General features: G+C 41.5%; 1 protein-coding gene across 1 annotated transcript in view; it reads right to left on the reverse strand.

The window, feature by feature from the left end:
• Positions 1-27,990, reverse strand: part of hcn1 (hyperpolarization activated cyclic nucleotide-gated potassium channel 1) — a 157,841-nt gene that overhangs the window by 56,167 nt on the left and 73,684 nt on the right. The window contains exon 3 of the mRNA XM_020486876.2: positions 24,634-24,795. Coding sequence (XP_020342465.2) covers positions 24,634-24,795 — 162 coding nt within the window. The remainder of the gene's footprint in view (positions 1-24,633; positions 24,796-27,990) is intronic.

The following is a 27,990-nucleotide window of genomic DNA, read 5'->3' on the forward strand; positions in this document are numbered from 1 at the left end:
GTACATGAGAAACAAGCCAAACAGCTCCTTCACGTGTGTACTGTGTGATTGTGCTTGTTGTAATGGGGGGGCTGATATTTACTGTATATTGTGTATGTCTTAACGTGTGCTAATGTTTGTTCATGTATGTTCACATGTATTCATGTTTGTTCATGTGTGTTCACGTGTGTTCATGTATGTTCATGTATGTTCATGTGTATTCACGTGTGTTCAGGTGCTGGTGAAAACAGAACAAAAACACTTTGTCATGGATGTGTATTAAATGAAGCCAGGGGAATGCCAACCAGCAGGCATCAGATCCTAAAGACAGGGGAATGCCGACCAGCAGGCATCAGATCCTAAAGCCAGGAGAATGCCGAGCAGCAGGGATCAGATCCTAAAGCCAGGGGAATGCCGAGCAGCAGGCATCAGATCCGAAAGCCAGGGGAATGCCGACCAGCAGGCATCAGTTCCTAAAGCCAAGGGAATGCCGAGCAGCAGGCATCAGGTCCTAAAGACAGCGGAATGCCGAGCTGCAGGCATCAGATCCTAAAGCCAGGGGAATGCCAACCAGCAGGCATCAGATCCTAAAGACAGGGGAATGCCGACCAGCAGGCATCAGATCCTAAAGACAGGGGAATGCCAACCAGCAGGCATCAGATCCTAAAGACAGGGGAATGCCGACCAGCAGGCATCAGATCCTAAAGACAGGGGAATGCCGAGCTGCAGGTATCAGATCCTAAAGCCAGGGGAATGCCGACAAGCAGGCATCAGATCCTAAAGACAGGGGAATGCCGACCAGCAGGCATCAGATCCTAAAGACAGGGGAATGCCGAGCTGCAGGCATCAGATCCTAAAGCCAGGGGAATGCCGACCAGCAGGCATCAGATCCTAAAGACAGGGGAATGCCGACCAGCAGGCATCAGATCCTAAAGCCAGGGGAATGCCGACTAGCAGGCATCCGATCCTACAGACAGGGGAATGCTGATCAGCAGGCATCAGATCCTAAAGTCGGGGGAATGCCAACCAGCAGGCATCAGATCCTAAAGACAGGGGAATTCCTGGAGAGAAGAGCTTGAGCAGATGAATAAATGCAACACCGTTTTGAAAGATAATGAATGTAACACTGTAGCATCGTAGAATTGTTTCAAGTTGGAGCAGTGGATATAATGTTATGAATTAACCAATAAAATTATAAAATGCAGGAAAATGTAGTGTCATAATAATGTATCATATGATATTGGCAGATTGGCATCACATGTAATCAACTGACCTTGATGCTATTTGTATTTATCCTAACACATACTGTACCCTACTATAATAGTATGTCAAAGATCTGAATCTTGACATATTACATCAAACAGGATCATACCACTCTGTCTCTCACTCTCTGTCTCTCTGTCTCTGTCTCTGTCTCTGTCTCTGTCTCTGTCTCTGTCTCTCTCTCTGTCTCTCTCTCTCTCTATCTCCATCTGTCTCTTTCTCTCTCTCTCTCTCTCTCTCTGTCTCTCTCTCTCTCTCTCTCTCTCTCTCTCTCTCTCTCTCTCTCTCCTTCTCTCTCTCTCTCTCCTTGTCACGACTCCTACCGAAGGTGGCTCCCCTTCCTGTTCGGGTGGCGCTCTGCGGTCGTCGTCACCGGCCTACTAGCTGCCACTGATCCCTTTTCCCCTTTCTGTTTATTGGTTTCACCTGTTTTGTGTGTAGGCTGATTAGTCGGGCTATGTTAGCCAGTAGGCCCGCCTGCTCTTTGTGCGGGATTGTTTTGTGTGTAGGCTGATTAGTCGGGCTATGTTAGCCAGTAGGCCCGCCTGCTCTTTGTGCAGGATTGTTTTGTGTTGCTACTGTGCACCTTTGAGGTTGACGTGGTTTTTGTTCGTGGGCTTTTCTCCAGACTGTTTGAGTCCCCGTGTTTGGGGCATTTGTTTTGTTGTGCGCCCTGTGTTTCGTGGAGTGGCTTATGTTCACCGTGTGTGGAATTAAAAGCACTTCCCTGTACTCTCTGCTTCCTTCGCCTGACTTCGCACCCACTACGCCCAGAGCGTTACACTCTCTCTCTCTCTCCGTCTCTCTCTCTGTCTCTCTGTCTCTCTTTCTCTCTCTCCCCACCCACCCACCCACCCACCCTCTCTCTCCCTCTCTCCCTCTCACACACGCCATCATTATTATAAGCAATGTGATGCACTCCTCGTTTTTTATTGACAATTACATAATCAAATTGCAAACTGTCCACAGTAATGCTACTGCAGTGAACAAAGCAGACAGCCAGCTTTGAACAGCACAGCGCAGCACAGCACTAACCACAGATAGAGACCTCTGAGGTCCCTTATTCATCCAACTAAACATCAAGCCTATGAGGTCCCTTATTTATCCAACTAAACATCAACCCTTTGAGGTCCCTTATTTATCCAACTAAACATCAAGCCTATGAGGTCCCTTATTTATCCAACTAAACATCAACCCTATGAGGTCCCTTATTTATCCAACTAAACATCAACCCTTTGAGGTCCCTTATTTATCCAACTAAACATCAAGCCTATGAGGTCCCTTATTTATCCAACTAAACATCAAGCCTATGAGGTCCCTTATTTATCCAACTAAACATCAACCCTTTGAGGTCCCTTATTTATCCAACTAAACATCAAGCCTATGAGGTCCCTTATTTATCCAACTAAACATCAACCCTTTGAGGTCCCTTATTTATCCAACTAAACTGCTTACAATATTCTTATAGGAAAATACACTAAAGATGTCATCGTAATTACCAATGCTAGGTTATATTTTGTATTATTACTAAGAACAAAATGTGAAACTCTGACCCCACTCTGGTCTAATGAGATGAGATGCATGTTTAAATGCCGGGTGTTGTTCATGGAGGACACTTAAAGTAAGAACTATACTAAGATGGCACCGACAGGCATGGCAGCTCTGCTTTTATTGACCATATTGATCTTATCCCAGAGACTGCTCCAAGACGCCGCTGGCGGAGAAGAGGTATTCGGAGTGGACTTCTAATCCGACTCAGGAGTCGGGCGCACCATCCACCACTTCCGAGTATATTACTCACTAATGTTCAGTCTTTCTGGACAATACACCACCTGGTACGGCAACTGCACCGGCCTCAACCACAGGGCTCTCCAGAGGGTGGTGCGGTCTGCCCAACGCATCACCGGAGGCAAACTACCTTCCCTCCAGGACACCTGCAGCACCCAATGTCACAGGAAGGCCAAAAAGATCATGAAGGACATCAACCAACCGAGCCACTGCCTGTTCACCCCGCTATCATCCAGAAGGCGAGGTCAGTACAGGTGCATCAAAGCTGGGGCCGAGAGACTGAAAAACAGCTTCTATCTCAAGGCCATCAGACTGTTAATTAAATAACCATCACTAGCCGGCTACCACCCGGTTACTCAACCCTGCACTTTAGAGGCTGCTGCCCCATATACATAGACTAACTGGCCACTATAATAATGGGAACACTAGTCACTTTAATAATGTTTACATATACTGCTTTACTCATTTCATATGTATATACTGTATTCTATTCTACTGTATTTTAGTCTATGTCACTCCGACATTGTTCGTCCTAATACTAATGTTTTTCTTAATTCCATTCTTTTACTTTTAGATGTGTGTGTATTGTTGTGAGTTGTTAGATATTACTGCACTGTTGGAGCTAGGAACACAAGCATTTCCCTACACCTACACTAACATCTGCTAAATATGTGTATGTGACCAATAACATTTGATTTGATTGAAATGGCACCCTATTCCCTACATAGGGCACTACGTTTGACCCGGGTCCATAGGGATCTGGTCTAAAGTAGTGCACTATGTAGGGAATAGGGTGCCATTTAGGACTGGATGGCTGGAGCCACATAACAGTAACTGATCTGAATTCCTACGACCTGGAGGTTAAAAGAAAATCTAAAATGGTTTACACATCAAACCATATGTTAATATCACACTAATCCAGTCAGAGAGAGAGAGCGAGAGAGAGAGAGAGAAGAGAGAGAGAGAGAGAGAGAGAGAGAGAGAGAAGAGAGAGAAGCGAGAGAGAGAGAGAGAGAGAGGAGAGAGAGAGTCAAAATGAGCTTACAGATGGCAGTGATTTCTATCCTCCATGGCTATCCTCTATCCTCCATGGCTGTCCTCTATCCTCCATGGCTGTCCTCTATCCTCCATGGCTGTCCTCTATCCTCCATGGCTATCCTCTATCCTCCATGGCTATCCTCTATCCTCCATGGCTGTCCTCTATCCTCCATGGCTATCCTCTATCCTCCATGGCTATCCTCTATCCTCCATGGCTGTCCTCTATCCTCCATGGCTACCCTCTATCCTCCATGGCTATCCTCTATCCTCCATGGCTGTCCTCTATCCTCCATGGCTATCCTCTATCCTCCATGGCTATCCTCTATCCTCCATGGCTGTCCTCTATCCTCCATGGCTATCCTCTATCCTCCATGGCTATCCTCTATCCTCCATGGCTATCCTCTATCCTCCATGGCTATCCTCTATCCTCCATGGCTGTCCTCTATCCTCCATGGCTATCCTCTATCCTCCATGGCTATCCTCTATCCTCCATGGCTGTCCTCTATCCTCCATGGCTATCCTCTATCCTCCATGGCTATCCTCTATCCTCCATGGCTGTCCTCTATCCTCCATGGCTATCCTCTATCCTCCATGGCTGTCCTCTATCCTCCATGGCTATCCTCTATCCTCCATGGCTATCCTCTATCCTCCATGGCTATCCTCTATCCTCCATGGCTATCCTCTATCCTCCATGGCTATCCTCTATCCTCCATGGCTGTCCTCTATCCTCCATGGCTATCCTCTATCCTCCATGTCTGTCCTCTATCCTCCATGGCTGTCCTCTATCCTCCATGGCTATCCTCTATCCTCCATGTCTGTCCTCTATCCTCCATGGCTGTCCTCTATCCTCCATGGCTATCCTCTATCCTCCATGGCTATCCTCTATCCTCCATGGCTATCCTCTATCCTCCATGGCTGTCCTCTATCCTCCATGGCTATCCTCTATCCTCCATGGCTGTCCTCTATCCTCCATGGCTATCCTCTATCCTCCATGGCTATCCTCTATCCTCCATGGCTGTCCTCTATCCTCCATGGCTATCCTCTATCCTCCATGGCTATCCTCTATCCTCCATGGCTATCCTCTATCCTCCATGGCTATCCTCTATCCTCCATGGCTGTCCTCTATCCTCCATGGCTATCCTCTATCCTCCATGTCTGTCCTCTATCCTCCATGGCTGTCCTCTATCCTCCATGGCTATCCTCTATCCTCCATGTCTGTCCTCTATCCTCCATGGCTGTCCTCTATCCTCCATGGCTATCCTCTATCCTCCATGGCTATCCTCTATCCTCCATGGCTGTCCTCTATCCTCCATGGCTATCCTCTATCCTCCATGGCTATCCTCTATCCTCCATGGCTGTCCTCTATCCTCCATGGCTATCCTCTATCCTCCATGGCTATCCTCTATCCTCCATGGCTGTCCTCTATCCTCCATGGCTATCCTCTATCCTCCATGGCTGTCCTCTATCCTCCATGGCTATCCTCTATCCTCCATGGCTATCCTCTATCCTCCATGGCTATCCTCTATCCTCCATGGCTATCCTCTATCCTCCATGGCTATCCTCTATCCTCCATGGCTATCCTCTATCCTCCATGGCTGTCCTCTATCCTCCATGGCTATCCTCTATCCTCCATGTCTGTCCTCTATCCTCCATGGCTGTCCTCTATCCTCCATGGCTATCCTCTATCCTCCATGTCTGTCCTCTATCCTCCATGGCTGTCCTCTATCCTCCATGGCTATCCTCTATCCTCCATGGCTATCCTCTATCCTCCATGGCTGTCCTCTATCCTCCATGGCTGTCCTCTATCCTCCATGGCTATCCTCTATCCTCCATGGCTGTCCTCTATCCTACATGGCTATCCTCTATCCTCCATGGCTATCCTCTATCCTCCATGGCTGTCCTCTATCCTCCATGGCTATCCTCTATCCTCCATGGCTATCCTCTATCCTCCATGGCTATCCTCTATCCTCCATGGCTATCCTCTATCCTCCATGGCTGTCCTCTATCCTCCATGGCTATCCTCTATCCTCCATGTCTGTCCTCTATCCTCCATGGCTGTCCTCTATCCTCCATGGCTATCCTCTATCCTCCATGGCTATCCTCTATCCTCCATGGCTATCCTCTATCCTCCATGGCTGTCCTCTATCCTCCATGGCTGTCCTCTATCCTCCATGGCTATCCTCTATCCTCCATGGCTATCCTCTATCCTCCATGGCTGTCCTCTATCCTCCATGGCTATCCTCTATCCTCCATGGCTATCCTCTATCCTCCATGGCTATCCTCTATCCTCCATGGCTATCCTCTTTCCACCATGGCTATCCTCTATCCATGGCTATCCTCTATCCACCATGGCTATCCTCTATCCTCCATGGCTATCCTCTATCCTCCATGGCTATCCTCTATCCTCCATGGCTATCCTCTATCCTCCATGGCTATCCTCTATCCCCAATGGGTGTCCTCTATCCTCCATGGCTATCCTCTATCCTCCATGGCTATCCTCTATCCTCCATGGCTATCCTCTATCCTCCATGGCTATCCTCTATCCTCCATGGCTGTCCTCTATCCTCCATGGCTATCCTCTATCCTCCATGGCTATCCTCTATCCTCCATGGCTATCCTCTATCCTCCATGGCTATCCTCTATCCTCCATGGCTGTCTTCTATCCTTCATGGCTATCCTCTATCCTCCATGGCTATTCTCTATCCTCCATGGCTATCCTCTATCCTCCATGGCTATCCTCTATCCTCCATGGCTGTCCTCTTTCCACCATGGCTATCCTCTATCCTCCATGGCTGTCCTCTATCCTCCATGGCTATCCTCTATCCTCCATGGCTATCCTCTATCCTCCATGGCTGTCCTCTATCCTCCATGGCTATCCTCTATCCTCCATGGCTATCCTCTATCCTCCATGGCTGTCCTCTATCCTCCATGGCTATCCTCTATCCTCCATGGCTATCCTCTATCCTCCATGGCTGTCCTCTATCCTCCATGGCTATCCTCTATCCTCCATGGCTATCCTCTATCCTCCATGGCTGTCCTCTATCCTCCATGGCTATCCTCTATCCTCCATGGCTGTCCTCTTTCCATCATGGCTATCCTCTATCCTCCATGGCTATCCTCTATCCATGGCTATCCTCTATCCTCCATGGCTGTCCTCTATCCTCCATGGCTGTCCTCTATCCTCCATGGCTATCCTCTATCCTCCATGGCTGTCCTCTATCCTCCATGGCTATCCTCTATCCTCCATGGCTGTCCTCTTTCCACCATGGCTATCCTCTATCCTCCATGGCTATCCTCTATCCATGGCTATCCTCTATCCTCCATGGCTATCCTCTATCCATGGCTATCCTCTTTCCACCAATAAAAACAATCCCTTTCATTCAGACGAATAAAATACATTTAAAAAAGAGCTTCTCTTCTCATCGTCCAACAAAATGGTGTTGTCTGTGTCTTCTTGTAGAAGAGAACAGTTAGAGACATGCTGTACAGCACAGGGCAAAAGTCAAGGGATTATCATATTGTTTTCATTTTATGCTTTGATCAAATCGAGGCTGTCTTACAATTTATCATTTTTTTCCCAGAGTATTATAAATTGCAGAGTTTCATCTTTCAGAAGGGTATTGGAAAAAAATAATTGGGAAATACCCTTCTAGGTACTAAGGGATTGTGTCCCAAATGACACCCTATTCCATAAATAGTGCACTACTTTTGATCAGATCCATATGGACGCTGGTCAAAAGTAGTGCCCTATATCATGAATACAGTGTGATTTAGGACGCCCCCTAAGTCTCTCTGACAGCAGTATAGTTAATCCTCACATAATCGTTCCTTTCCCTACCTTAGAGGTGTTGGAAACGTTCAAATAAGGTAAACAAAACACCTGCCGATTCACAGAGAAGAAAACTACTTAGAAATTAATTTATGTTGCTAAGCTTTGGCAAAGGACATGGATTTGTTTGGCAATGCAGGCAAATAAGGCTATGTGGATTTCCACAGGCAAAAAAAACCCCAAGTATAGTCAGGAACAAACACTCGAGAACACCGTCTGAACACGGTTTGATTCATGTTTACACTCCAATCAAAAACATTGTCTATTGAACGTGAGATGGATCACATTAAATCAAATCAAACTTTATTAGTCACATGCGACGAATACAACAAGTATAGACTTTACCGTGAAATGCTGACTGACAAGCCCTTTAACCAACAGTGCAGTTCAAGAAGAGTTAAGAAAATATTTACCAAATAGACTAAAGTAAAAAATGATAATGAATAGTAACACAATAAGAATAACAATAACGAGGCTATATACAGGGGGTACTGGTACCGAGTCAGAGTGCTGGGGTACAGGTTAGAGGTCATTTGTACATGTAGGTGGGGGTGAAGTGACTATGCATAGAATGCATGCACTACAGATGGGATCGCCAAGGACGAATAGAGGGAGAGAGAGAGAGAGAGGGGAGGGGAGATAGAGGCCAGTCAGTATGTTTGAGTTGAGTGGATGGACGGATGGAGGGATGGAAAGAGGGAGGGATTGAAGGTTGGTGGGAGGAATGGAAAGAGGGGTGGATATGCATGGGCTAGCCAGCCCTCTCAGGAGGCATTAATCCTCCCAACATATCCTCAGTACACTCTGCTATTAAAATTCAAATGAGCCTGCTCTCTCCCTCCCTCCCCACCTCTCTCCCTCACTCCCTCCCTCTATCCTTCCATCTCACCTCCACCCACACATCCCCTCCTTAAACTCCCTCCATCAATCCTCTGACGTCTGGACTAGACTATTCAACACCACCGGAACGTACATCCATTCGCAAGGTTTCCACACAATAGAGAAGATGCATCCATTTCTAAGGAATTGATCCACTGGAGAGAAAAAATAATTATGAAATCATATTTCACACGGACAGAGACAGAGATTAATTGTAATGCATGAGAGGAGTGGTGTCTTGAAGAGGACAGGAGAATCATCAGCGCTATCAAGGATGCCTGACTAATGGGTCTCCTCCTCCCGGGGATAGGGGTGGAAGGAGGACTCTGAGGCTGAACAGCTGGTACCCTGGCTTGGGTGTCACACTCAGAGCTCTCGTCAGGGCCTGTATTCACCAAGCGTCTTAGAGTAGGAGTGCTGATCTAGGATCAAGCTGCCCAAGTTCATGTAATGTTATTCATTATGATCTAAAAGGCTAAACTGATCCTAGATCAGCACTAAATACTCATACAGATTCTGGTCTGGTCTTGCGTCTGGTCTTGCTCTGTGGATCTCGGGACATCCATATTTGAATGTCAGAACGTTACCCCCTCTGCTCTAGCCGCCAGTCGGGTGACAGCTCCATTATCTTGTCCACTGATTGGGAAATGCAGCTTCACAAGAAGCTACTCTGAAGCCCATTAGTCATGAAGATAATCAGCCTATACTCTGTACACTACCACTCAGCAGTATCTACAACACACCGCATCGTCCACCCAGCTGCATACCTCAGACCTGGGTTCAAATACTATTTGAAATAATCATAGATACTTTATTTGGGCTTGATTGAGCTTTCCTGGCTTAATGGACCAATAAAACACTCCAGGCAGGCTACAGCAAACACTCAAAATAATTGGAAAGATTTCAATAGTATTTGAACCCAGGTCTGACACACCGTTCGCCCAGAAGTATCTACAACACAGCACACCATTCACCCAGCAGTATCTACAACACAGCACACCATTCACCCAGCAGTATCTACAACACAGCACACCATTCACCCAGCAGCATCTACAACACAGCACACCATTCACCCAGCTGTATCTACAACACAGCACACCATTCACCCAGCTGTATCTACAACACAGCACACCATTCACCCAGCAGTATCTACAACACAGCACACCATTCACCCAGCAGTATCTACAACACAGCACACCATTCACCCAACAGTATCTACAACACAGCACACCATTCACCCAGCAGCATCTACAACACAGCACACCATTCACCCAGCAGTATCTACAACACAGCACACCATTCACCCAGCAGTATCTACAACACAGCACACCATTCACCCAGCAGTATCTACAACACAGCACACCATTCACACAGCAGTATCTACAACACAGCACACCATTCACCCAGCTGTATCTACAACACAGCACACCATTCACCCAGATGTATCTACAACACAGCACACCATTCACCCAGTTGTATCTACAACACAGCACACCATTCACCCAGCAGTGTCTACAACACAGCACACCATTCACCCAGCAGCATCTACAACACAGCACACCATTCACCCAGCAGTATCTACAACACAGCACACCATTCACCCAGCAGTGTCTACAACACAGCACACCATTCACCCAGCAGTATCTATAACACAGCACACCATTCACCCAGCAGTATCTACAACACAGCACACCATTCACCCAGCAGTATCTACAACACAGCACACCATTCACCCAGCAGTATCTACAACACCGCACACCATTCACCCAGCAGCATCTACAACACAGCACACCATTCACCCAGCAGCATCTACAACACAGCACACCATTCACCCAGCAGTATCTACAACACAGCACACCATTCACCCAGCTGTATCTACAACACAGCACACCATTCACCCAGCAGTGTCTACAACACAGCACACCATTCACCCAGCAGCATCTACAACAGAAAGAAAGAAAAGTATCGACATCCAATCCATATCTGGCGAGATGAAAATATTCCTTCTACAGGAGAGCTCAAATGGAAGCTGGGGTGCTTGATGATGCTGTGATCACACTTCGCTGGCTGTCACTGTGACAGGGCCAGAGTGGAATGAAGTATTTATACCTAGAATATTCTAGAATTCCTCTATCAGACTTGTGAGAAGAAGAGGAAGTTTGAGTCGGACTGCCGGAGTAAGCTACTACATCTATACCTATATTTATACCTGGCTGTTCTTGGTTGTCAGAACTCCTGAAAAGGAGGAAGTTGTCAGATTACTGCAGTAAGCACAAAAGTACAAGCAAGCGCAAAGAATTGTCCTCATACAGGGCACCATTTTGTAAGGAAGCCAAAAATGTGCTCCCAGAATGACGTTGTGAGGCAGAACGCAGGCAGAGCAGGGCCAGCCAGGCATTGACAATAAAGACACTAAAATGTGCTCCCAGAATTACATTGTGAGGCAGAACGCAGGCAGAGCAGGGCCAGCCAGGCATTGACAATAAAGACACTAAAATGTGCTCCCAGAATTACATTGTGAGGCAGAACGCAGGCAGAGCAGGGCCAGCCAGGCATTGACAATAAAGACACTAAAATGTGCTCCCAGAATTACATTGTGAGGCAGAACGCAGGCAGAGCAGGGCCAGCCAGGCATTGACAATAAAGACACTCAAATGTGAACCAGTATTATTAAAATCTTTGGTTAAAACACTAACGCGTCCTGAACAGACTGGGAACAGGAACATCTGACCTAGTCTGAGGTTTTCCATGTGGATCTGTCTGTACCTCTGTTAGCAGCACGTCATATAATAACTAGCCTGAGCAGGACCGACCCTAGCCTTTTGGGGGCCCTAAGTGAGATTTTGTTAATTGCTCATCTATTTCTGTTTTATTTTTTAAGGCCGCTTACGTGGCTTAGTGGCTAAGGCTGGTTCTGAGACTAGAGTCTACAGGAGAGGAGATGCTCCACTCTAGCAACAAGGACTATTCTCCTCGCTGATGAAGAGAGTGAATAAAACAAAAAATACTCTGTAGTCTGACAGGGCGTAATGCAATGTACAGTTGAAGTCGGAAGTTTACATACACATTTACCAAATACATTTAAACTCAGTTTTTCATAATTCCTGACATTTAGTCCTAGTAAAAATCCCCTGTCTTAGGTCAGTTAGGATCACCACTTTATTATGATAATGTGAAATGTCAGAATAATAGTAGAGAGAATGATTTATTTCAGATTTGATTTATTTCATCACATTCCCAGTGGGTCAGAAGTTTACATACACTCAATTAGTGTTTGGTAGCATTGCCTTTAAATTGTTTAACTTGGGTCAAATGTTTCGGGTAGCCTTCCACAAGCTTCCCACAATAAGTTGGGTGAAGATTGGCCCATTCTTCCTGACAGAGCTGGTGTAACTGAGTCAGGTTTGTAGGCCTCCTTGCTCGCACACGCTTTTTCACTTCTGCCCATAAATGTTCTATAGGATTGAGATCAGGGCTTTGTGATGGCAACTCCAATACCTTGACTTTGTTGTCTTTAAGCCATTTTGCCACAACTTTGGAAGTATGCTCGGAGTCATTGTCAATTTGGAAGACCCATTTGCGACCAAGCATTAACTTCCTGACTGATGTCTTGAAATGTTGCTTCAATATATCCACATACTTTTCATTCCTCATGATGCCATCTATTTTGTGAAGTTCACCAGTCCCTCCTGCAGCAAAGCACCCCCACAACATGATGCCGCCACCCCCATGCTTCATGGTTGGGATGGTGTTCTTCGGGCTTGCAAGCCTTTCGCTTTTTCCTCCAAACATAACGGTGGTCATTATGGCCAAACAGTTCTATTTGTGTTTCATCAGACCAGAGGATATTCTCAAAATAGTAGGTCTACAATTTGTTTTCCTGAGGTCTTGGCTGATTTCTTTTGATTTTCCCATGATGTCAAGCAAAGAGGAACTGAGTTTGAAGGTAGGCCTTGAAATACATCCACAGGTACACGTCCAATTGACTCAAATTATGTCAATTAGCCTAAAGCCAGGACATAATTTTCTGGAATTTTCCAAGCTGTTTAAAGGCACAGTCAACTTAGTGGTTGTAAACTTCTGACCCACTGGAATTGTGATACAGTGAGTTATAAGTGAAATAATCTGTCTGTAAACAATTGTTGGGACAATTACTTGTGTCATGCACAAAGTAGATGTCCTAACCGACTTGCCAAAACTATAATTTGTTAATTAACACGAAATTTGTTGAGTAGTTGAAAAATGAGACCCTAATATGGAGTTGATATATCAATCAAATTTCAATCAATCAAATGAATTGATAAAGCCCTTTTTACATCAGCTGATGTCACAAAGTGCTGTACAGAAACCCAGCCTAAAACCCCAAACAGCAAGCAATGCAGATGTAGAAGCACAGGCATTGTTTTGTCACCGTGGAGCGATATCTACACAAACACATGGCCTAGATTTCGCAGAATTTAAATGGCGTTTTTATACTGACTAAGGGTCCATGTGTGCCTCTGCAGTGACACAGCTTTATTGTTCACCTGAATAATAGAATGATAAGAGAGAAGAGGGATGCTTCTATGCCACCTGACAGTTCAAATGGGGCTGTCCTTCAGTCTCACACCTTCAGCTCCCTACATCCAATACTTGACTTGGACTGAAAACAGGCGCCAGACACTCATTTTGAGTGCCTGTGCTGTTTATACTGAGGTGCAGGAACTCAAGCAGTAGAACATTTGAGGTTCCGGTACTCAGTTCCGGTGAACCTCTGCCCAAGTCAAGCACTGCCTACATCCCTATCAGTGGCTGTGCAGAGATACAGGGTAATAAGAGTGAGTAATACTAGACCGCGGCTGGTTCAAAGTGACTCACATCTACAGCCACATATCCCCTGCCTCCCTATTGGTTCTCTCTGAGGCCCTCACACAGTACCTTCCAAAAAAAAAAAAAAAAAACAGCTCGGTAACTAAGCCAACCCCCTGGAGACTAACTGCCCTAAAGGGAAAACAAGTGCTGCAAACAAGTCTTTTAAGTTAGTTTTTCATCAGCATTGATCTCTGTGAAGGGGAAATTATAATGCATTTCCAGAGCAGAGTGTTATCGATTGTCGATTATTCAACAGCAGACTTCAAAAGAAGGTTAAGACAATACATACGAGTGGATGAGATTGATTCAATACACACGAGTGGATGAGATTGATTCAATACACACGAGTGGATGAGATTGATTCAATACACACGAGTGGATGAGATTGATTCAATACACGCGAGTGGATGAGATTGATTCAATACACACGAGTGGATGAGATTGATTCAATACACACGAGTGGATGAGATTGAATCCAGTCACCAAAGAGTGATTCATCATTAAAGGAAACATCCACTCAAAAACTATATTTTGGTATTTTTGTCATTAATCTACTGATACAGTCCCAAAATGTTTTGCGTGTCAGCAGTGAAGTTTTCAAGATATTGGACATTCAAGAAGCAAAGTGTCTCCCGTCCACATATGATGACAAATGTTGTTTTTGATTGGAGTTTTCCTTTAAGGATCATGATTAAAAATAATTTGGATGCAGCTACGGCTTCTACTGTATTAAAAGGACCATTTGGTTTTAAATTTGGCATACAGAGTTAAACAAATTATGGTAGATAAACATCCCTTTCTTTTATGTTCCATAGGAGAAGAGGTTATTTGTCTGATTATGTATGAAACCCCATTTACAACAAACACCTACTGTAGGAGGGAGGATGAGATCATTTTGATAAATCTTTACAGACTAAAAAAGACATGCCAGATTTATTAGACTGGGTTTAGGTACGTTTCCCTGTTGCCTGACAGTACAGTAGAGTGAGGCGTTGGCAGTTGTGATGCTGAAAAGGGTTGACACTCTGCACCTCCAGTACACTGACTAGGAACGGTCTGTGTGTACGCCATATCACAGATATTTCTGTCCGGTTGAAAAAAGAGAAGGGCAAGAACCCAGGGCAAGCATTAACAATCAAGACCCCAAGGGGGCAATTTCCAACTCCATCTCATCCATTTGAAATGGGCAACCAGAGGCTTTTGACCTCCGTTATAGCGTGGAGTGAGAGAGGGAGGGCGAATAGGGAGGAGAGAGAGAGAGAGAGAGAGAGAGAGAGTGAGAGAGTGAGTGAGAGAGAGAGAGTCAGTCTATGTTAGAACACTCCGGCATTGTTGTTTAATTTAAATGATGTGTTTTTTGTTGTTGTTTGCAGCCAATCACCTGTCTGGCAACAAACCAAGAAAACTTAACTTCACCCAAAAGCACATTAGCTCTACAGCTCATCTTTAAACTTTTCATAACAATTACATTGAGCATGATGGGAGCTACAGGGCGAGATTGTTATTGATGGATTTTTAATAACGTTTGGGAACTGAAACCCTCTACATCAAGTTGCACATAAACAGTTTAGATCCTGTGGCCCATAGGGTCCTCACAATGGTATTGAGGCACTAGAGTGCTTCCCATATTGCTCCCTATTCCCTATATAGTGCACTACTTTAAAAAAAGTAGTGCACACTATAAGGGATAGGGTGTCATTTGGGATGCTCCCTGCTCAGCCGTATTGAAGTAGTAGCTCTTTAGGGGGGTGCCATTTCAGCAGCTAAATTAAGAAAGATCTTTAGCCCGCCTAGCCCGACCCAACAAAATGGGTTCTGGAGACTTTCTCCTGAGCAAACATTGCAACAATTTAAACGGATTTCAGCTTCATCCCTGAATCTTGCCTGACACAAAATCTATTTACCTCAAAGATCAAGGGAACTAACCAAGTCCAAGACCCAAACTGTTCCCCCTTTTTCTTCAGGACTGCACCTGCATCTATAATTTACTGTACATGCATTCATTATGATCTACCTGTATATTATTATACATTATGATCTACCTGTATGTTATTATACATTATGATCTACCTGTATATTATTATACATTATGATCTACCTGTATGTTATTATACATTATGATCTACCTGTATATTATTATACATTATGATCTACCTGTATGTTATTATACATTATGATCTACCTGTATATTATTATACATTATGATCTACCTGTATGTTATTATACATTATGATCTACCTGTATATTATTATACATTATGATCTACCTGTATGTTATTATACATTATGATCTACCTGTATATTATTATACATTATGATCTACCTGTATATTATTATACATTATGATCTACCTGTATGTTATTATACATTATGATCTACCTGTATATTATTATACATTATGATCTACCTGTATGTTATTATACATTATGATCTACCTGTATGTTATTATACATTATGATCTACCTGTATATTATTATACATTATGATCTACCTGTATATTATTATACATTATGATCTACCTGTATAATAATATACATTATGATCTACCTGTATGTTATTATACATTATGATCTACCTGTATGTTATTATACATTATGATCTACCTGTATATTATTATACATTATGATCTACCTGTATGTTATTATACATTATGATCTACCTGTATATTATTATACATTATGATCTACCTGTATGTTATTATACATTATGATCTACCTGTATGTTATTATACATTATGATCTACCTGTATATTATTATACATTATGATCTACCTGTATGTTATTATACATTATGATCTACCTGTATAATAATATACATTATGATCTACCTGTATGTTATTATACATTATGATCTACCTGTATATTATTATACATTATGATCTACCTGTATATTATTATACATTATGATCTACCTGTATGTTATTATACATTATGATCTACCTGTATGTTATTATACATTATGATCTACCTGTATATTATTATACATTATGATCTACCTGTATATTATTATACATTATGATCTACCTGTATATTATTATACATTATGATCTACCTGTATGTTATTATACATTATGATCTACCTGTATATTATTATACATTATGATCTACCTGTATGTTATTATACATTATGATCTACCTGTATATTATTATACATTATGATCTACCTGTATATTATTATACATTATGATCTACCTGTATATTATTATACATTATGATCTACCTGTATATTATTATACATTATGATCTACCTGTATATTATTATACATTATGATCTACCTGTATGTTATTATACATTATGATCTACCTGTATATTATTATACATTATGATCTACCTGTATATTAATATACATTATGATCTACCTGTATATTATTATACATTATGATCTACCTGTATGTTATTATACATTATGATCTACCTGTATGTTATTATACATTATGATCTACCTGTATATTATTATACATTATGATCTACCTGTATGTTATTATACATTATGATCTACCTGTATATTATTATACATTATGATCTACCTGTATATTATTATACATTATGATCTACCTGTATATTATTATACATTATGATCTACCTGTATATTATTATACATTATGATCTACCTGTATATTATTATACATTATGATCTACCTGTATGTTATTATATATTACAGTTTAAGTTGGAAGTTTACATACACATAGGTTGTATTCATTAAAACTAGTTTTTCAACCACTCCACAAATATCTTGTTAACAAACTATAGTTTTGGCAAGTCGGTTAGGACATCTACTTTGTGCATGACACAGGTTATTTATCCAATCATTTTTAACAGACAGATTATTTCACTTATAATTCACTGTATCACAATTCCAATGGGTCAGAAGTTTACATACACTATGTTGACTGTACCTTTTAAACAGCTTGGAAAATTCCAGAAAATGATGTCATGGCTTTAGAAGCTTCTGATAGGTTAATTGACATCATTTGAGTCAATTGGAGGTGTACCTGTGGATGTATTTCAAGGCCTACCTTCAAACTCAGTGCCTCTTTGCTTGACATCTTGGGAAAATCAAAAGAAAATCAGCCAAGACCTCAGAAAAACAATTGTAGACCTCCACAAGTCTGGTTCATCCTTGGGAGAAATTTCCAAACACCTGAAGGTACCACGTTCATCTGTACAAGCAATAGTACGCACGTATGAACACCATGGGACTACACAGCCGTAATGCCGCTCAGGAAGGAGATGCGTTCTGTCTCCTTGAGATGAACGTACCTCGGTGCGAAAGTGCAAATCAATCCCAGAACAACAGCAAAGGACCTTGTGAAGATGCTGGAGGAAACAGGTACAAAAGTATCTACATCCACAGTAAAAATGAGTCCTATATCGACATAACCTATCATATACCTGTTTATTATTATATATTATTATATATTATTATCTACCTGTCTATTATTATCTATATGTAAATTATTAGAAATGACCATCTACCTGTATATTGCTATAATCCTGTATAATATTATATATTATATACCTGTATATTATTATTATAAATGATATACCTGTAAATTATTATATATTGTTATCTACCAGTATATTAATATATATTATATGCCTCTATATTATTATATATTATTATCTACATGTATATTATTATATATTATATCTACCTGTTTAATATTATCTACGTGTATATTGTTTTATATTATATCAACCTGTATGTAATTATATATTATATCTACCTGTATATAATTATATATTATTATCTACCTGTAAATTATTAAATATTATTAACTTCCTGTATATTATTATGTATAATTATCCACCTGTATATTATTATATCAGCCTTCTCAGGATGGTAAGTTGGTGGTTGAAGATATCCCTCTAGTGGTGTGGGGGCTGTGCTTTGGCAAAGTGGGTGGGGTTATATCCTTCCTGTTTGGCCCTGTCCGGGGGTGTCCTCGGATGGGGCCACAGTGTCTCCTGACCCCTCCTGTCTCAGCCTCCAGTATTTATGCTGCAGTAGTTTATGTGTCGGGGGGCTGGGGTCAGTTTGTTATATCTGGAGTACTTCTCCTGTCCTATTCGGTGTCCTGTGTGAATCTAAGTGTGCGTTCTCTAATTCTCTCCTTCTCTCTTTCTTTCTCTCTCTCGGAGGACCTGAGCCCTAGGACCATGCCCCAGGACTACCTGACATGATGACTCCTTGCTGTCCCCAGTCCACCTGGCCATGCTGCTGTTCCAGTTTCAACTGACCTGAGCCCTAGGACCATGCCCCAGGACTACCTGACATGATGACTCCTTGCTGTCCCCAGTCTACCTGGCCATGCTGCTGCTCCAGTTTCAACTTCCACCTGACTGTGCTGCTGCTCTAGTTTCAACTGTTCTGCCTTATTATTATTCGACCATGCTGGTCATTTATGAACATTGAACATCTTGACCATGTTCTGTTATAATCTCCACCCGGCACAGCCAGAAGAGGACTGGCCACCCCACATAGCCTGGTTCCTCTCTAGGTTTCTTCCTAGGTATTGGCCTTTCTAGGGAGTTTTTCCTAGCCACCGTGCTTCTCCACCTGCATTGCTTGCTGTTTGGGGTTTTAGGCTGGGTTTCTGTACAGCACTTTGAGATATCAGCTGATGTACGAAGGGCTATATAAATAAATTTGATTTGATTTGATTTGATTATCTACCTGTATGTTATTATATTATATATTATATCTATCTTCATATTATTATCTACTTCATATTATTGTACATTATTTCTACCTGTATATTATTATATATTATATACCTGTATATTATTATATATTATATACCTGTATATTATTATATATTATATTTTCCTGTATATTATTATCTACCTGTATATTATTAGAAATGATTATCTACCTGTATATTGCTATTATCCTGTGTATTATTATATATTAAATACCTGTATATTATTACATATTAGTATCTACCTGAATATCATTATATATTACTATCTACCTGTATATTATTATATATTACTATCTACCTCTATATTATTATAATCCTGTATATTATTCTATATTATTATCAACATGTATATTATTCTATATTATTATCTACATATATTAATAACTACCTCTATATTATTATATATTAGTTTCTTCCTGTATATTATAATCTATTATATCTACCTCTATATTATTATCCACCTCTATATTATTATACATTAGTTTCTTCCTGTATATTATAATCTATTATATCTACCTCTATATTATTATCTACATGTATATTATTATAAATTAGTTTCTACCTGTATATTATAATCTATTATATCTATCTCTATATTATTATCCACCTATATATTATTATATATTACTATCTACCTGTATATTATTATATATTAAATACCTGTGGGTGTCTTGTGTGTGTGTGTGTAATTTAGCCAAATTATTTTACCAATTCAGCTGTTCTGGTTTGCGACCAGGACTAAATTGGTTTGACTTTGGAAAGCCTATCTCCGGGCTCGTTAAGGATTGTCAATAAATTACACAATGTGCTACACAAACAGCTATGCAGAGTGGTCACTAGCTGGCACCGCTACAAAGTCATCAAAACTTAACCCTAGCCTTAACCTTAAAGTTAACCACACTGCTAACCATAACCTTAAATTAAGAACAAAAACCAAATTTTCATATTCAGGAATTTTTACAAAATAGCCCATTTCGACTTTGCAGCTGGCCCATGTAAGGGGAAATTGTTCAGTTCTGCCTGTTATGACACCTTTAAGTTTTTATCATGAAATGCTTTTAATATTTGTAAATTCATTTCTACAATTATTAGTTGGTTTAAGGTTTTTGAGTCATTGAAATTAGGAGCTTTTGGAAATGGTACATATTGTCCCATGTACATTGTGGTATTCAACGATGGTCCCTAACTAGCCCCATAGTGCTGCACTCCTAATTGATAATTGATGTGGGCATGTGGGCAGGGTTGAACCAAACCCAACCTTCATGTACAATGTGATGAAGTCACAACCACAAGTCTCACAAAAGTGAGTTATCCTTTTTACACTTGGTAGTACATTTTGCTAGTAGAATAAATGTTTCTAACTCATCGATACCACATCGGCTGTTTTCTAATTGAGAAGTAGTTTTTTTAGTGCCAATAACACTTCAATAACTTCTACCACTATCCAGTAAAGAGTCTCTGAGAGCTCAGTACATTTTAACCCATAATAATAGTGCTGTTATGTCATAGATCCTGATTTATCTGGGCATTTTAATCTGGAGGTCATTGTTTTAAAGGATTTAAAGGTCATTGTTTTAAAGGAATTTTTTTAAACAGCTTCCACTTATAGAGCACCGTTTACTGTGCCGTTCACCGTTCACCGTTTACTAAAGAGTCTCTGTGATCTCTGTATGTTTAAACCCATAAATAATAGTTACATATAATGTATAGAATGTATAGAGTCGATCATGTATAGAGAATGTATGTAAATCACCCGTGATTAAGCACAACGAGTAACCTCTAACTTTGACTAAATCCACTAGTGCTGCTTAAAAAAAAGGAAAACATTGCGTAAATCTGTGCCGTCATCTCTCTTCCCCTGTTATGTAATGCAATCCTAAACTACAGAACACAAGACAAATATCTAGTAAAGTAGAGATTTGCCCCTTTCCATTAAAGAGTGTCCTTTAATCTTTGCCTCATGGTTTAAAAATCTAATCTCTGGGAGAAAGGCCACTAGAAAATGTCCCCCTGCACTTGTGATAGGGATTATTACTGTCCCAAGATTATTCGTGTAACAACCAACCATCAGAATGTGACTCGTTTCAGGAAGCTCGGCATATGTGGAACATCACTACTTCACAGGAGAGGCATTTGAATGTATTTTTTATTTATTTTTATCATTATGTGTTTTTTTGGCAGAAATGCCTTTCTGGAACATGTGAACAAGATAATCCTTGCCACCGCTGCTTTTTTGAAAGATATAACGTTAGCAATGGAGTACGGCAAAAGTGTTGATACTGCACCCAACATCATTGCTGCCCCGAATTTAGCAGGAGCTATCGACGAAGGTCAGTGTGAACCTGAGTGACGTGACACAATGGGCCAAACAAACTGTAGCTATAAACAAAACGTAACCAACACAGGACGTCTAACTTAGTTAAAGGGGTTCCAGTCTGCCGTGAACCGTTCGACCATGTATATGTGTAAGAGTCTACAGTTTCAGATATTATATGTTTCTAATTTTGTCAGAAAGTCATTTTCATTACAAGTTTATGCATACCGTTAGCTAGCTAGTGAACGTTAGCTTGCTGGCTTCGCTAGCTAACGTTAAGTGTGCGATCTGTGTAGTAATATTATTTGTACCTCAGAAAGCCATTTGCATTTCTAATTATAGCCTAATGTTAGCTAGCTAGCTAACATTGAACCTTGTTGGTTAGCATAACCTACCTTCAGATTCATACTACAGCATTTCATGCATGGTGGCTAGTTATAACAATCCATTTGTACTGTATGAGTTGGGATTATGGTTCACTGTTTAGCTAGTAGCTAGCTACATATCTAAACAAAATACTCCACTTTACCAGATGATTACATGACCCATCAAGTTAGCCAGGTGTGTCTTGGAGTGATTACTGCCATCTATTGTTTTTCATGAACCTATGTACATTACATGTGTAGACAATAGTGACCCATCCAGATGTTTAATATTATTGTTGTGGCTGTGGGGCTGGTTCTAGCATTTATTTCACATGACCCATCAATTTAGGCAAGTATGTCCATCATCTAATAATTATTTTTTTAAAGAAAAAATATCTGGACACTTTCTATTTTTGATATAACTATTTTTTATATTTTATTTAACCTTTATTTAACTAGGCAAGTCAGTTAAGAACAAATTCTTATATATATTTATATAAATATAGGACAAAACACACATCACGACAAGAGAGACAACACAACACTACATAAAGAGAGACCTAAGACAACAACATAGCAAGGCAGCAACACAACATGGTAGCAACACAAAACATGGTACCAACATTATTGGGCACAGACAACAGCACAAAGGGCAAGAAGGTAGAGACAACAATACATCACACAAAGCAGCCACAACTGTCCATGATTGAGTCTTTGAATGAAGAGTGTTGTGGAGGATGAGGGCTGCAGTAGATATCTCAGATAGGGGGAGTGAGGCCTAAGAGGGTTGTGGAGGATGAGGGCTGCAGTAGATATCTCAGATAGGGGGGAGTGAGGCCTAAGAGGGCTGTGGAGGATGAGGGCTGCAGTAGATATCTCAGATAGGGGGGAGTGAGGCCTAAGAGTGCAGTACTATGCAAATATGCTAGTAACCATTTCACTATACTGTTTACAACTTCTGTATCCTGTGCATGTGACAAATAAACGTTGATTTTATTTGACTTAGTGTGTGTTTACCAGAGACAGTAAAGTAGACTAGATAAAGTGGACTAGATAAAGTGGACTAGATAAAGTGGACTAGATAAAGTGGACTAGATAAAGTGGACTAGATAAAGTGGGCTAGATAAAGTGGGCTAGATAAAGTGGGCTAGAAAAAGTGGACTAGATAAAGTGGGCTAGATAAAGTGGACTAGATAAAGTGGACTAGATTAAGTGGGCTAGATAAAGTGGACTAGATAAAGTGGACTAGATTAAGTGGACTAGATAAAGTGGACTAGATAAAGTGGACAAGATAAAGTGGGCTAGATTAAGTGGACTAGATAAAGTGGGCTAGATAAAGTGGACTAGATAAAGTGGACTAGATAAAGTGGGCTAGATAAAGTGGGCTAGATAAAGTGGACTAGATAAAGTGGACTAGATAAAGTGGACTAGATAAAGGGTATTTTTACCTGGAGTTTTCCTTATTGTCGTCTACTACTTTCACCACTTTAAGTCTTGAAATCGTTGGTTGTTTATTACACTACCTTCCTCAGTCTGTTCAGCACATGGCCTCACGTGAATCTTTAAAGAGATGGGTGGGGCTGAGGCTCAAGAGGGTGTGAACGATGCTGAATAGGTGTAGACAAAGAAGAGCTCTCCAGTTCCAAAACATTCAAGTACCATTTTCTCAAAAGCGGAGTTACAAGTTTATCAAATTTCAAAGCAGAAGTACTTTCCCATTGTTCCTCAACTGCAGTGTAATGATAAATCATTTATGTAGCTCCGAAGGCATTTTACTGAGGAGTGGCATCCGTCTGGCAACTCTACCATAAAGGCCTGATTGGTGGAGTGCTGCAGAGATGGTTGTCCTTCTTGAAGATTCTCCCATCTCCACAGAGGAACTCTGGAGCTCTGTCAGAGTGACCATCGGGTTCTTGTTCACCTCCCCTGACCAAGGCCCTTCTCCCCCGATTGTTCAGTTTGGCCGGGCGGCCAGCTCTAGGAAGAGTCTTGGTGGTTCCAAACTTCTTCCATTTAAGAATGATGGAGGTCACTGTATTCTTGAGGACCTTTAATGCTGCAGAATGATTGGTACCCTTCCCCAGATCTGTGCCTCAACACAATCCTGTCTCAGAGCTCTACAGACAATTGCTTCGACCTCTGACATGCATTGTCAAATGTGGGACCTTATATAGACACGTGTGTGTCTTTCCATATCATGTCCAAACAATTGAATTTACCACAGGTGGACTCCAATCAAGTTGTAGAAACATCTCCAGCATGATCAATGGAAACAGGTTGCACCTGAGCGCCCAAGATCAATTTCGAATCTCATAGCAAAGGGTCTGAATACATTTGATTTATTTTATACATTTTAGAATAAGACTGTAACTTAACAAAATGTGGAAAAAGGGGAAGGGGTCTGAATACTTTCCGAATGCACTGTGGTTTAACAATAGGAAGAATATGTCATAATCGTTTCAGAATGATGGCTAGCCTTCTATGCTCCCCTTGTAGTACAACACAGTCCACCTCAACATGGGTTAAAAGCAAGGATGTCCTGTTTCAGTTCATTTAATACATTTCATATTTCCAAATGTTGAAACAAACAAACAAGATGTAAAAAGGGTACTTGATACTTACAACCATACCGTTTAGCGACACCCAACAATCTTGAGGGAAATCTTGTAGGAGTGGGACCAGGAACTGTAGACAACCGTCCCAGTGGCACAGCAGTAGCATCATCCCTATCAGATTAAATATTCTTACCACAGCACTGGCCAGGTCATACGTCATATGGAAAATCTGGGGAGAGAGAGAGAGAGAGAGAACAGAGGAAAAACAAATTAGGTTGATCTGAATTCCCCAAAATTAATTTTCGGAACTCTACAACTATGGATAGTCTGGGAAACAGATTGAGAAAGAACAGAGGATCCCAATATTAATAGTGGTCTGGCGAAGATGCTTGATCAATAGTGGTCTGACGAAGATGCTTGATCAATAGTGGTCTGACGAAGATGCTTGATCAATAGTGGTCTGACGAAGATGCTTGATCAATAGTGGTCTGACGAAGATGCTTGATCAATAGTGGTCTGACGAAGATGCTTGATCAATAGTGGTCTGACGAAGATGCTTGATCAATAGTGGTCTGACGAAGATGCCTGATCAATAGTGGTCTGACGAAGATGCTTGATCAATAGTGGTCTGACGAAGATGCCTGATCAATAGTGGTCTGACAAAGATGCTTGATCAATAGTGGTCTGACGAAGATGCTTGATCAATAGTGGTCTGTCGAAGATGCTTGATCAATAGTGGTCTGACGAAGATGCTTGATCAATAGTGGTCTGACGAAGATGCTTGATCAATAGTGGTCTGACGAAGATGCTTGATCAATAGTGGTCTGACGAAGATGCTTGATCAATAGTGGTCTAACGAAGATGCTTGATCAATAGTGGTCTGACGAAGATGCTTGATCAATAGTGGTCTGACGAAGATGCTTGATCAATAGTGGTCTGACGAAGATGCTTGATCAATAGTGGTCTGACGAAGATGCTTGATCAATAGTGCTCTAACGAAGATGCTTGATCAATAGTCGTCTAACGAAGATGCTTGATCAATAGTGGTCTGACGAAGATGCTTGATCAATAGTGGTCTGACGAAGATGCTTGATCAATAGTGGTCTGACGAAGATGCTTGCTCCGAAACACGTCGTCATCCAGCACGCTACAACTATCCAAAAATGTGTCTTTTGAAGAGCAGTAGTAGAGAGGAGAGCTGCAGACAATATGGCCACCAGACTTTCAATCAATTCACATGCAAAAAAAAAAGTGAATTCCCAGATTTTCAGGTATTCATCATTTCACATAGACATAGTCCAAAACCAAACTGAACACAGTAAAAGGGCAAGAAAACACGGTTGATTCTGTACGTAGAGGGTGTACTGTAAGTACAGAGGAGGACATAGCCAAGCCAATGCACTAGCCACAAAACAACAAAAAAGTGGTCAAAACGGTTATATTTAAATCTTCTGTGATAATATTAAAGTGTGATATAGGGATGCAAACTCTAAATTTAATACATTTCAACTCTATATCTGACATGGTACAGGGGTCTTCTTCTTTTTAAGCCCATAACCATGTGTGTGAGGTGTTAGGGCTGTCCCCGACTAAAAACAATCTTGGTCGACCGAGAGTCGTCTGTTCTTTCGACCAATCGATTGCTAAAGAGGGAGCCAGAGATCAATATAGCCTAACCAGAAGAAGAAACCCCTGACTTGTTGCACCCTCGACAACTACTGTGATTATTATTATTTGACCATGCTGGTCATTTATGAACATTTGGACATCTTGGCCATGTTCTGTTATTATCTCCACCCGACACAGCCAGAAGAGGACTGGCCACCCCTCATAGCCTGGTTCCTCTCTAGGTTTCTTCCTAGGTTTTGGCCTTTCTAGGGAGTTTTTCCTAGCCACCGTGCTTCTACACCTGCACCGCTTGCTGTTTGGGGTTGTAGGCTGGGTTTCTGTACAGCACTTTGAGATATCAGCTGATGTACGAAGGGCTTTATAAATACATTTGGTTTGATGTATTCCCGTCCTGACCCTCCTCCTCCTCCAGCTGGCAGCTGCTAGTGGCCTTCCAGATTTTTCTGTTACGCTCCTGAAGTAAAAGGCTAGACCAGCGGGTGCCAACCTTTTTCCATTTAGAGTGCCAGGTTATCAAACCATTTCTACTGATGTGCGTGTCATTTTCATATGCACATTTCTGTGGAACAGTTTCCTTTAATTTATAATCAAGTCTTCATATCTCATAATCAATGTCAAAATCAATTATATCTAAATGAAAATGATAGAAATCTAAAAGTAACTTCTATTGCCATTGCCAATATGTAAAAATAGCCTACATAAAGCCAACAAATAAAAACATTGCAACCTGCAGGTAGAAAATATCCTAATCAAAATAAATATCCTATAAATCACATTGGCTACACATGGCCTGGTCAGGCCCAAAACTCCTGCTAACAAACTTGCAAACCTTTCAAATATTCTGTGCCCTCAGAGTTTCCCGTGCCAGTGAGCTCAGGACAGACATACACATTAGCACAAGGGATAAGAAGTAATCAGGCTGGACTAATTGATGATGTTTCCACTGGATCAGAGCATGACACTTTTTTCCCCTTTCATGCTGAGTGGTTATCGAAAGGGAGAGAGCTGGAAATATTTTTCAAATAGAGGAACTATTATCATTCTCAACGGATGTAAAAATAGACTTTGTTTACTTGCTGTTGGAGGTGAATAAAACATTACTTTGAGAAGCTCCATAGTGATGGTGAGTTAAGCCAATCAGAAACAGTATCAGATCCCCAAATGGGCAGATTTATAAATCAGGTGATCTGTAAGCCTACATTTGAGCGCAGGCCAGGTAGCCTGGGACAGGTAGCCTAGGTCAGATTCTATGCGTAATCAGGTGCACGTCCTTACCCCACATTGACAAACAAACAATGAATAAATTGACACCTTGTAAATTGAATAAAATTAACCCAAACTTTTTTCTCACAAGTGTATCCTAGGTTGTGCGCTCTGCAGGAAACGTGTCCAATCAGACAATGACAACGGTATGACTGTAATAACAACATACTGAATGCATTAGCAGGAATTACCGTAACAAACATTGTAATTAGAAATTATGGTAATAGACAGTAAATGGATTAGTCCACTGGGTATACTGGTGTGTCATCCCTGCGGCCTCCGCAATGGATTAGTCCACTCAGACAGGCCTCCACAATGGATTAGTCCACTCAGACAGGCCTCCACAATGGATTAGTCCAGTCAGACAGTCCTCCACAATGGATTAGTCCACTCAGACAGGCCTCCACAATGGATTAGTCCACTCAGACAGGCCTCCACAATGGATTAGTCCACTCAGACAGGCCTCCACAATGGATTAGTCCACTCAGACAGGACTCTACAATGGATTAGTCCACTCAGACAGGCCTCCACA

The sequence above is a fragment of the Oncorhynchus kisutch genome, linkage group LG6, assembly GCF_002021735.2.
Source record: "Oncorhynchus kisutch isolate 150728-3 linkage group LG6, Okis_V2, whole genome shotgun sequence".
NCBI lineage: Eukaryota > Metazoa > Chordata > Actinopteri > Salmoniformes > Salmonidae > Oncorhynchus > Oncorhynchus kisutch.